The sequence below is a fragment of the Tympanuchus pallidicinctus genome, unplaced genomic scaffold, assembly GCF_026119805.1.
Source record: "Tympanuchus pallidicinctus isolate F22 unplaced genomic scaffold, pur_lepc_1.0 scaffold8, whole genome shotgun sequence".
In the NCBI taxonomy this organism is placed as follows: Eukaryota; Metazoa; Chordata; class Aves; order Galliformes; family Phasianidae; genus Tympanuchus; species Tympanuchus pallidicinctus.
The window spans coordinates 7,230,062-7,241,974 of NW_026294802.1; the positions used below are offsets into that span (position 1 = coordinate 7,230,062).

The 11,913-nt window shown below is 46.1% G+C and overlaps 1 protein-coding gene across 2 annotated transcripts in view; it reads right to left on the reverse strand.

Moving 5' to 3' along the window:
* CREB3L2 (cAMP responsive element binding protein 3 like 2) overlaps positions 1 to 5,913 on the reverse strand; it is a 78,964-nt gene extending 73,051 nt beyond the window's left edge. The window contains exon 1 of one of the 2 annotated variants that reach the window (XM_052667903.1): positions 5,701 to 5,913. In XM_052667903.1, the coding sequence (XP_052523863.1) occupies positions 5,701 to 5,805 (105 nt within the window). In that variant the 5' untranslated portion in view covers positions 5,806 to 5,913. The remainder of the gene's footprint in view (positions 1 to 5,700) is intronic. The other variant, XM_052667902.1, reaches the window with a different exon arrangement.
* Between the last annotated feature and the right edge of the window lie 6,000 nt (positions 5,914 to 11,913).

Here is an 11,913-nt window from a genome sequence, read left to right on the forward strand (position 1 = left end):
TAGATTTTTGCTTGTCACCACAGTGGAGCCAGATCGCATACAGAAGATTGAAAGCTGGTTAGTGGCAGATGGCAATAAAAAAAGGAAAGAAAACTGAGTAGCTTCCAAGGCACAGCTGAGGCGCCAAAAGGTCAGCAGCACAAGTAAGCTACGCATTTGGATGGGTGGCAGCTACAAAACAGCTCTAGAAATTCAGGTTTATCCCATTTCACCTTTCTTTATTCTGTCCAATTACTTTGGTTCCCAATTTGCCATCCTGAGAGGAAGCACTCCTTATTTGCCTGAGCACTTGCTTCCTTCCTGCACTCATTTAGCATCAAGGTTGTAACTTGGTTCAGCTTTCTGAAGACACAAACTACTTTTGAAAGCTCCCGGACACAGGTAGCAGCTGTCCCTGCCATGGAGAGCTCAGAAACATACCACAGAAAGGGGACATACACAGCAAGAAGGGTTCTGTCCACTGCTCTACATCAAGCTCTTCTCAAACAGCCTCTCCCTATGAATGATCCTTGAGCAGATGTCTCCTCCAAGTAACCCCCTTTGTTCCCAAAGTGCAGCCCACTGCTATCAAATAATACATGCAACTTCCCTGCATTACATCTCCCGCACTCACCAGTATTACATTTAGGCACACACTCCTGAAGCTGGACAGATTACTTCCACTGTGCATTCCTTCAGCCCAAAATGCAATTCCACCAGTCTCTTCCCCAGGCAAGCATTCCCACCTGCCTGAGCTGCGACAAAGCAAGCTGCATCAGGAAACCTACTGCTGAAAACTACTTTCTGTCATGCAAGAAAGTCATTTTTCAAGAGGATGAGCTCTCAGGCAGCTGCTGCAACAGCCTGCGGTTACATCCAGGTGCAGAACCGCACTGTCAGGTCTTGTCACCCAGAAAAAAAACACAGCCAAAGGGTATCCAGACAGCCCTGATCATCTCACCCGCATGATTCAGGGAGCAACAGCAGCACGAAATGTGCCATCCCCAGAAAACCAGGTGCAGAATTCTTCTGCAACAGGACCCCAGGGGGGTACTCCCCAAATTCATATCCTATGGGGAATGAAAAGTTGCACCAAGGAACGGGAGAACTTAGAGGAAGGATGCTTTAAGCTCATGGGAGGCAGATAGTACACGGGAGGCAGTAGTACATGGGAGGCAGATAGACTGTGGAGCGTGTCACTGAGCTAAGCTAATCCATCTGCAAAAGGTGGCTACCCCTAACTGCTAAGTCTCACCTAGTGATGTTCTCCTGCGGCAGTTCTTTCCATCCCACATCAGTCAGGCAGAGAGATGGCAGTGCTTGCAGCAGGCAGGGAATGCTGCAGGTGACAGCCAGGCAACAAGAAGCAAAGACAAAGACCACAGACAGCCAGAGCTGATGGCATGCTGGCCTCAGACCTATGTGATTTATGTTTATACTTATTTTATCTTTATTTTATTTGCTGCTGTCTGCACAAGTGTGACCAGCTCTCGCTGCACAGGGACAAATTGAAGGCAGGTGACTGTACACAACTGTAGCTGGGGTCAGCACCTGGGAAAGGCAGCAGGACACAGCATCCTCAGACCATGCTGTGTGACCCAGCTGGACTCACAGCTAATCTGCCTTCTTCACAGACACGCATGCTCCTAAAAAGAAGTGTTTTCATACATTAAACACTGGCACATTCTCATCTACCAAGCTTTAAAGTCAGTCCCAGGACAGACTAACAGTTTTTCCAGCTGCTGTCCTCACTGCAGATCTAGCTCTTCTCTATACAGTTATAGACAATCCAAATGCAACGAGCCAGCAACTCGATACCACTATTTTTCTAATTTAACTATCAGAAAATATGAGGGTAGGAGAAAAGTTCCAAAGCATCACATGTGTGTTTATCTCAGCTTTGAGAGAAACTGTAGATTGTTTAAATCCATTACGAGCAGCTGGCACGTCTCTTGGCAAACAGGAATGATATTTGTATTTAAATTTTGGAAGAAAACACGAAAGGGAAAAAATGATTTTTGGTGCAGAACACCAAGTACAAGTTGTTCTGCTGCTAATCAGTTATGACCCTGATGCTTTTCATATGGGGAGTTATTTTCAAAATTTAACACTTTGCACAAATTCTGTATACAAACTACTTAAAAATAAAATCTCACTTTCACGTTTTTCTCCTCTCTGCTGGAAGAGTTTGGCAATAATCCTCGGACGTACTGATTTTACACATTTTCCACCTCAAGTTAGCCATCTGGTCCTCCATATGCAGGTGTACAGGGATGGAAAAATGAGAGATTTCGGTTTCCTTGTTAGCAAGCAGCATAGGCTAAACCCCACTTTCAACTAAATGAATTACCTTTTCCCCACCAAAATAAAACAAAACAATAAATACGATTAGCCTGTACAGATGCCAGGTTTTACAGAGCTACCTTATGCACAGGCGACCACCACAGATTAAAATGCAGCCAGCCCCACAGCCACACGTGCTGTGTGCTAACCACAACTTCTAACTAAATACACACTGTAAAATCAAAGCGCTGTGTTCCATTGCAATTAAACGTCACCAGTGCCATGGCTCTGAAGACTGCAGGCAATCCACAGCTCACTCAGATGCCCCATTTCTGCAGAAATCATCAGCATGCGGAGCAACAGCCAGTGGTGTTTTTGTGGCAGAGGAAATGAGTCACCGTCGGCTCCTGGGGAGCTCAGAGGCTTGCAATGGGCAATTTTTATCTGAAGGAGGAAGGCTGGCTCCAAGATTCCCAACCCATCTCAGATGACAACCACCACCACTGAGCTCTCAGGGCCAATGGGGAGGTGATGATGCAGCCACCAACCCAAATGTTCATGTTGCACGTGCAGTCCGAGGGTGAGGTGCCTGTAGTGGCATCATTGATGCAGCAGCTTCATTGAGCTCTAATGCCTCTCAGAAAATGGCACTGGTGACGTGCTGGTTTGGGCATTCCAACACTCCAACGTCAGGCCTGCTCAAGGGTATGCAACCTGGGTGACTTTCAATTGGAAGCAGCCAGTAGCTAAGGTGTTAAAAACAGACAGAAAATGCTGGGAAAGGACAAAAAATCTGCTGCAGATCAGCCCAGAACACAGCCCCAGCCCACCTGCTTGGGGCCTACCGAGGGTTCACTGGCAGCAGAGAAGGGAGTGAGGAGCCTACAGCCTGTCGTGCTTCTGCTCCCTCCAGGCTGCAGCAGGCTGTGTGCTCCCTTACTGCTTGACTGCCAGGAAAAAGAAAAAAAACTTCCAATAATAATGCCTTGCAAAATGCTAGGGTACAGCATTACCCACACACAAGCCTAGCAAGCTGCAGGCGAGTTGAAGATTACAGGCAGACAACATCATACGTGAACAAACCCTTGGGAAGCTTTTCAGACTTTTCTTAGAACATTTTTCATAGAATCATTAAGGTTGGAAAAGACCTCTTAGATCATCTAGTTCAATCACCCACCTACCACTAATATTTCCCTACTAAAGCATGCCCCTAAGTACTACATCTACCCTTTCCTTCAACATCTCAAGGGATGGTGACTCCACCACCACCCTGCACAGCCTGTTCCAATGGGCTGTCACTCCTTCAGAGAATAAATTTTTCCCAATATCCAACTTGAAAACCTTTCCTGGTGCAACTTGAGGCCATTCCCTCTTGTCCAATCCTGTTCTTTCTTCCACAAGAAACACAACCACTCTGGAAAAAAAAAACACCTGCTACCAAGCTATCTAGCATGCAAGTACACCTGCAAAGCACACAGACTTGAATGAGACCCTTCCATCCCAGGCTGAGTCCCCTGAGGTCCCCATTTCTCCCAGTGTAGCTGATTACTGTCTGGCACCTCCTCACATCTGTACTGCTGAATCACCAGCTGAAAGGAAAAGGCTGGAATTCAGCCCTGGTAATTAGGCTGGAACAGCTTAAAGTAGCATTTGAGTTTTTAAGTATATGCATACTTCCACATTTGCCTGATAGGCTTCAAATCCACCATACCACGTGCAGCCTTTGTAGTTGTTAAAAGGTTAAAATTTAACTCAAAATACACAAAAGACAGCTAACTACACAACTGCCCTCCTCCCCCCCCAAATCTATGTGCACACACAGGTCTGCCTGGAGAAGGAAGTGAATCCCTGTTCTTACAGCCATGCATGCCAACCAGCTGTTCTGCCTTTGCCTCCCCTGCTTGCACTGCTGGACCTCACGGCTCTTCCCAAGCACATCCAGAAGGGTGGGCACACCCAGGTATGTGGCAGAGACAGACCCACATCTAACACCAGGACACCAGTTTCACACTGCTGAAGGACTGAGATCTGTAGGCATCAGTACTGGTCCATCCTGCATGGTAACGTGCATCTCTGAGCAAAGCAACAGCTGCACTGCTGCACCCACAGCTACAAGGCACCTTAGAATCATGCAAGGGCCAGAAGATGCCACAGACAGCACATAGGAGGCTCAGCTCTTCACCCTTCATCCTTTTCTTTTCAGTAACACCAGCAAACAAGCTTACAACCAAAGCAGAACCAGCTGGGTCAAACAAGTCCTCCCACATTGAAAGCAGAAGGCAGGAGAATAACAGATGTTTCATCTAGAGGGCTTTTTTTTGGGTGGTGGTTTTTACTGATTTTGTTGTTGCTTTCATTTCAATGATCCTATGAAGCTTTAGCCAGACTTAAATGGAGAGCTTGTGTTTCATGATGTCAAGCACACTGTTTTGCTTCGTGCAGAATTTTTTTTTTCGTGCAGAACGTTTTGCAGAAGAAATAAAGTTCAATGTGTGGAAATCTGTGCTTTTTCCCCCAAAGTGATCATTTCAGAAAGCTTTCTTTTTGCCCCCTTGAAGCTCCCAGCACCCCACAACATCCACCTTATCCACGGCGCTTTGCTGCACTGATATTTCTTTACGGATGGCTTCTCTTGGAATTCTTCCAAAAACAACAAAAGCTAAATTGATTACATGCTTTTTATTACACTTCAACATAGCCCCTAAAGAAGTTTTTTCTTTATAAGCACCTAAGGAGAAAATCAGCCAAAATCCATACAGACAAACATAAACAGTAGAAAGTGGCTCCCAACAAAGAGGCTCACAGCCCATGTCAGTGCAGACTTCGTGACGCTCTTCCCCTCGATAACACAGCTCAAGGTAGCACTTGGTGCTTCCAACTCCCAACAGCAGTGGGACAGCCACCCTGTTTGCAACTATGGGGCATTCTGTCTGCCAAGCAACACTTGAAACCAAGTCACAGCTCCCCAAAGCAAGACAGTGACACATTTGTGTACAACCACAGCCGCAAGCACCACCAGATCTGTTTCAGGGCACTAATTAAAGGAATAGGAGTTTGTGAACTAGGAGAAAAGTGGGCTCATGGTTTTTCTCCCGGGGATCCCAACCACATGGCATGGCTGGAGCACCCAGAGGGCATCTCATCTCACCACAACACCCCTCCTTGCCTTGTCGAGGAAGGAAAGAGAGGACCACCGCAGCACAGCTGTTGAAGGAAGGGCCTTCCACAGCCAAGAGCTCCTGGTGGGTCTTTAAAAGTCACCGCCCGACATCCAATTGCACTCGGTGGATCTAACAGGAGCAGCACGTCGTGCAAGAAAGCGCAAGAGCTCCCGAAGCCACTATTCCCGAAGTCAGTGTTACGGAACCCCCGCAACAAGCGCAGGGCCCACCAGCCCGGCCTGAAGCCGCCACCCCGGGCCGCCCCTGCCCTCCTCACCGTGTGGCCCAGCAGGGTGTCGGGGTCGGCGGGTTCGCACAGCTCGCTCAGCTTGCGATCCCAATGCAGCAGCGGCGGCTGCTCGCCGCTCTCGCACACCTCCATGGCGGCCCCGGCTGCCCCGCGCCCGAGCTCAAGCCGTGCCGCCCACTCCCATGGGCCGCCCGCCGCCGCTACCGGCGCCGCTCCGAGGCCGCGTTCCCCGCCGGAGCCAGGAGTGCCGGGTCGGGCGGGGCGCCCCCGCCAGCTGCGAGCCGCGCCCCCGCTAGGCCCCGCCCCCGCCGCCCACGTGGCCAATGGGGGTTAAGGAGCGCGGCGGGGCGGCGGACCGCGCCCCAATCGGCGCTTTGCGACCCCAGGGCCCCACGGATCCAGCTGGGGAATGCGGGCGGGGCTTCGTAGGAGCGACGGGCAAGGCAGCCAATGAGACAGCGACAAGACTGCGGCCAGAGTGAGGCGGCCCTCCCACTTCGTGTGGGCGGAGGAACGGCCGCGGCCCCTAAGGAACCTACGGCCCCCGTTAGCGCCGTGTACGGAGTCGAATGCAGTCCAGCTTCGGGTGCGGGAAGTCCGGCAGGCCCTTCACCTCTTTATCTAATTGAAAAGAGAGCATTAAGAGCAAAATACATAGTTTGGTATTGCTGAGTACAGCTCACGTGTCTGTTAGAGATCTTTCAGGACATCCCATGCCATAAGAATGCCTTTAGATTAACTGTGCCTTCACTCTCTGTGCAGCCAGTCCATCTGCAGCAGCACAGACTCTGCTCACAGCCCGGCACTGCTTCCCCAGTGCCAATCAGACAGCAGCAAGGAGAACCCCAATCCATAGAGAATTCTGGTACTTTAACCTTGGTTCCATGCCGGACTGGGACAACGTTGACATTTCATCGTCCTTTAAAAACAAAGGATGGCACACGGTTCCGATACGACAGGCTGGGGATTCTTCAGCCCAAGTTCCAGGTCCTGGCACACGCTCAAAGCCTTTCTCTGTGGGTCAGCCCAACACTTGGCACTCCATCCCACATTGTGCTCGAGCTGTAACCAGAGCCCCGCCGTCCCCCTGGGCTCCATCTGCTGACACGCCATTGCGCTGTCAGCTCCCCACCCTCCCCACAGGGCCTGGGTGAGCCCTCTGCAGCCTGCCATCACCCATCGGGCACAGCAGCAAAGAGAAGAGGAGGAATAATGGTGACTTTGTCAGGGTTTGCCCTTTGAGATGTATTAATCTCTTTGGTTTTGACTTGAGCGAAAGAAAAAAGTTCATTTTTAATTTAACAAAGGCAGCATTATTTGGTCAAGAACACACGAAGGGAAGATCCCCAGCTGCCACAAATAAAGCTCTCCTGGAAAGAGGGAGTTAGTTCAAGTTACTGTGAAACAAGTCAACCCAGGGTATGCCCCCAGCAGCACTGAGAACCCAAAGCCAAATACGTAACACTGAAATGGGTACCTACTGCTTTGGCAAGGCCAACCAGAGGTACACACTTTGTGCATCCTGGCACTGTCGTGCTCTTTTGTCAAAGCAATTACATCGTGTCATCCCTGAGGCATAGATTGTGAAATTGGTAAAGGTCAGTTCCATGCTTTCATTGGATTTTTCTTGCTTTTAAAGTTTATGCAGCCTCGTGATAACTAGCCAAACAAAAGGCTCTTCCTCATTCTGTTGACTGGCATTAAACACTTGTGAAAATACTGCTGTGACTAGACAGTCATCCTTGCCTGGTCAACCAAATACAAGCCACCTTAAAAAAGGAAGAAGGTGGAGACTGGGTGACTGCATCTTTATCTGCTCCAAACACAGAGGATAAGGGTCTCATAAAGGCCAATCTGAAATTTCTCATCCTAACAAATTTCTCAGGAAGAAATACAAGCTGTACAGTAAGTACTTCTGTCATTTTCCCTTGGGTAATAAAGAAATGACAGGAAATTAGGCACACTGAGCAAACAGCATGCTGTTTTTCCCAAGTGTTTTCCACACTTCCTTTGTCACAAGAAATCATGTCCCTCTACCCTCTGCACTTCTCTATGGTCTTTCTTGTAACACCAGTACTGAGGCAAAGCTGCTGTTGCAGTACATACTGCTGCCAAATATGCCATCAAAGACAGAAATACTGCAATACATAGAGATGACCCATTTCCAGGGCTATTCACTGACAGACACTGGTAACTAGTAGCCAGACACTGGTAACTAGTAGCCAGACATTAGGCGATGTCTGGCTAAAAAAGGTAACTAGACATCCCTTGCCAGCCTTATTACCTCAGTGTTGAAGGCTGTGTTTCATTTCTTGAGCTTCAGTGTTTCTAAAAGAATTCCCTGAGACTTCATGAGGAACTACAGCCAATTGGCCTGCATGGGGGCAACTAATGGCACGTAGACCACCTTGAAGTGTTGTGCTGCAGAACCAGTTGTTCTTGGGCTTGCTAAAAATTAAAAAAAAAAAAAAAAAAAACTGGTAGCATGTAGAAGGCATCAAGAAAGGAGATGAAAGTGACAAATTTAACTCTTCCCAAAAAGTATTAATCAGCATCTGCGATGGCACTCACGCATTGTGTGTTACTGCTCACAAGCTGACAATGCACCAGGAAACATAGGCTCTGAAAACACATAGCACCACAAAAACATCCAGAATGTTATGCAAGTACACCTATCCTCCTTTTTGCCTGTACTCCTTGGGGGATTTAAAACTGTAGATTTCAATAGTTACTAGCATACTGAAAATCAAAGCTTTTTAACTTTCCTCTTTGTGATAAATTAGTAGCAGTTTTAAGTTCCAATGCAGCTAATTCTGTGAGCATTTCTGTCACCATAGACTTCTCAACTGTGTTCAAACTCACTCTCCCACACAGGGGGACAATGCAAAAAACTGAGTGTCAAGATGCATAAAGATGAAAAGGTGGGGTTTTATGGTCTGCAGAGATGCAGCTGAGGGGAAGTGGGGAGAGCTTGGTTTTCTTTTACTCAGTATTCTGTCTCCTTTATGCAAGGAGCAGAAAACCCCAAGTGAAAAACCACACAGAAAACCAAACTAGCTAAGGGGGAGGAAGCTGTTAATGTAGGGCTCCAAACAATGAGCCCTACATTACTTACAAACTCACTTTAAATATCAAAGAAAAAAGTGAGTTACAATGCAAGCGAATAAGTTAAATCACAGAAAGCCTGGCAAAGGAAAGGTGCTCTGTTTTCCTCACAGATCCGGGTTACAGAAGCCCAGCTCCTATTACTGTGTCCTTACCCAGTTCTTGATCAGGTCAGTTGCACAAAGGCTCATTAAATATTTACAAGTGACATTTTCCTGACTTGTGACAACCAGGATCAAGATAACCATCCATTTTCTAAAGCCATTTTGTTCAAATAAGTTTTAAAAGTCAACCAACAAGAAAAGAACAAATAGCAACAGTGCCTACAAGATAACTTTTTTTTTTTTTTTTTTTAGGATAGCTACAAATGAAAAGATCTTACCCTTTAAAAGCCACCATAGAAAATGACCATATGTTGAGAAGGTGTCCTTCGACAAAAATTAGCTTCTTAAAGAGCAAAAGGCACAAACTTCAGGCTTAGGAACAACAAAAAAAGAATGTCCAGGCTGTCAATTTCTAATCACAGCAGTTGCTGGAGATTGTTCTGAAATTGCTAAGTATGGTACTGAGCTGATTTTTATCTGGGAAATAAAGCAACAAGAGAAGAAAAATCTTACACTAACACACATTTCCCACAAGTGGATATCTCTGTAGAAACCCTGTGAAGCTGTTTTCTTTGCATAATTGTTACGTGTAAACACATTACTTGCATTAGCCAGCAACTGATGCAGCACTAACAAAGCAAAATTGTTGTGTCAATGACATCTCCGCTGTGTGAAGCGGCTCACCACCACCACCACTGGAAAATAGGACAGGCCCTGGTTTGAACAGCTCCGTACAGACTCAACTATTTTGCAAAAAATGCTCCCACCACAGAAATTTCAGTTAAAAATAGAAGGTGCGATTGAAAACAGTGCTGTTTTCTTCTCAAAATCCTGGCATTATAATCATTTTCTGACATGAATACTTGTGAAAGATGTGGGATTACCAGTACTGGAGGCAGCCTACTACCGAAACCACATAATCACTACACTGACAGAAATACAAGAACCCTTTACCAGAACATTCCTCCCTCCTGCACCTTAGGACTTCTCAAAGCACTAATTCAGCTTTCCTGCCTTTGACAATTCAAGGCCTCCCTGCATGAGATTTCACCAAGCTTCCACAGGCAGCCCTAATCTTCAGAGCCGAGCAGGGACAGGGCTCAGACACCTACCCTTGATACTGTGCAGTCAGCAGGGTGCAACCTGGTGGCCGTATCAGTAGCCAAACCAGGTACCAGCTGCTAAAAAGCTCATGCAGTTCTGTACTAGTCCAAACTCTCAGCCATGCTTGATTCATGCTGTTATTCTGTCCTCAGAAACTGAGCCCTGAAACAAATGAAATAAGTTGGTTCAGCCAGAGACATCAAAAGTCCTGTTTCAATGAATTGTAGGGTATCTGTACCTTTGTTCTCAGACCTGTTCAGCCTTAATTAAATGTGAAAACGTTTCTCGCTGTGTCGTATTTTGAAAGCTCTTAACTGGCACAGTGCCCACAGTGTTCTCAAACCAGAGCACTACAGCCACTGAAACAAGCTCAGAAGAGGGTTTCCTCCACCTTATACCAGACTGGAAGAAACAACTGAATGATGCCGAGATGCCTCACTGACCAAAGTAGCTCTGTCCCAGGTCTGTTAAGAAATGCTCCAAATACTTCAAAGAAATTTTTTTTTAATCTCTTCCAATCTATCTTCATAAAAACATAAAGTAAATTCCTTTTGAAGGTCAAACATGTATAAAAGCCCCAGCTGATGCAAGCAATCAGAGTTTACCTAATCCAGTTTACACAAGAGGTTAGCAGGAACAATCAAAAGATGAATGCCATTCGCCAAGGAATAAAATGGAAAAGTACTCTTTGCCTAGCTATAAACAAGGTATAAACAAGGCACAAACAAGGTATTTAAATCAGTAGATACCATTCCATTCTAACATTCCCTTGCAGAGAAAATAACAAGCAATAAAAGATGAACAAAATGCTTTATGAAGGTTGATTTCACACTATTTCTCATTACCAAAACTATTGTTATGCATTAACTTTGCCCCATGGTTGCAATGCAGACAGAATGTAAATATACAGCAAAAAATAACTGATGGCAAGAGTATGTTTTAACTATTGTCTCTTGCTAATGCATTGTCACTCAGTAAAACCTGCCCTAACACCAAATGGTGATGAACATTCAAGATCTTGCATGGCTTTCCAAACACTATGTTCTCACGATAGATATGTATAATCTCTGCAGCACGTACAACAAAGCAATCTTTAAAAATTTATTAGTGACTTTAAGCAGAACTGGAAAAGCAAGTAAAGTGGAAGCCCTTGAGCAAATATTTTCTGTCTTGGCACTTAGATCACTATTGTCATCCTAAGCCATAGGCAGAGACTAGAATGAGCCCTTCAGCACTGAGAAGAGCACTGGCCAGGACCTGCATGTGCAGCAGCAAAGGCAATCATTGCTGCCATCTCAGCTGTGCTCTGATTTCAGAGTAGAAAGCCTGACTTTAAGGTTGGAGAGCAATATGGGGTCACACTGAAATAACAAACAGTATGTGTCACGTTGAACTGACTTGCTATAGAGATAGAAGAGCCAATAAAGAGCAGGAATTGCCAGGTAAGAGTTCAACCTTGGGACAGCTATGCCTTAATGCACACTGCAGAAATAACCACAAAAATGTTTCCTCTTTCCAGCCTCTGAAATGCATGGCATGCTTCTCATACAGATAACTGCACTAGGAAAAGCAGCAGCACTTTTTCTAGCAGTACTGATCTGAACCTCCCAGCAGGCTCAAATCTAACAAAGAGCAGTTACTGGAATTAAGACTAAGCTTTCTATTTTAGAAGGTACCACAATCTCACATAGATAATGCATTTCACCAACTAAGCATTTCCTTAAGCATCTAACACTTCAGTATCCCTACAATAGGGACTAGGATACTAGCCATTGCATTAGCTTCATCCAGAAGTAAATGCCACAGTGAAAGGACTTAGGTTTTTGGTAGTACTACCTATGATCATATAGAGGAACATAAGACCATTCTGCAGGAGAAAGAGCTACAAGCACTACAAATAAGCATGCTTTGCAGTGGAAGGAGAGAT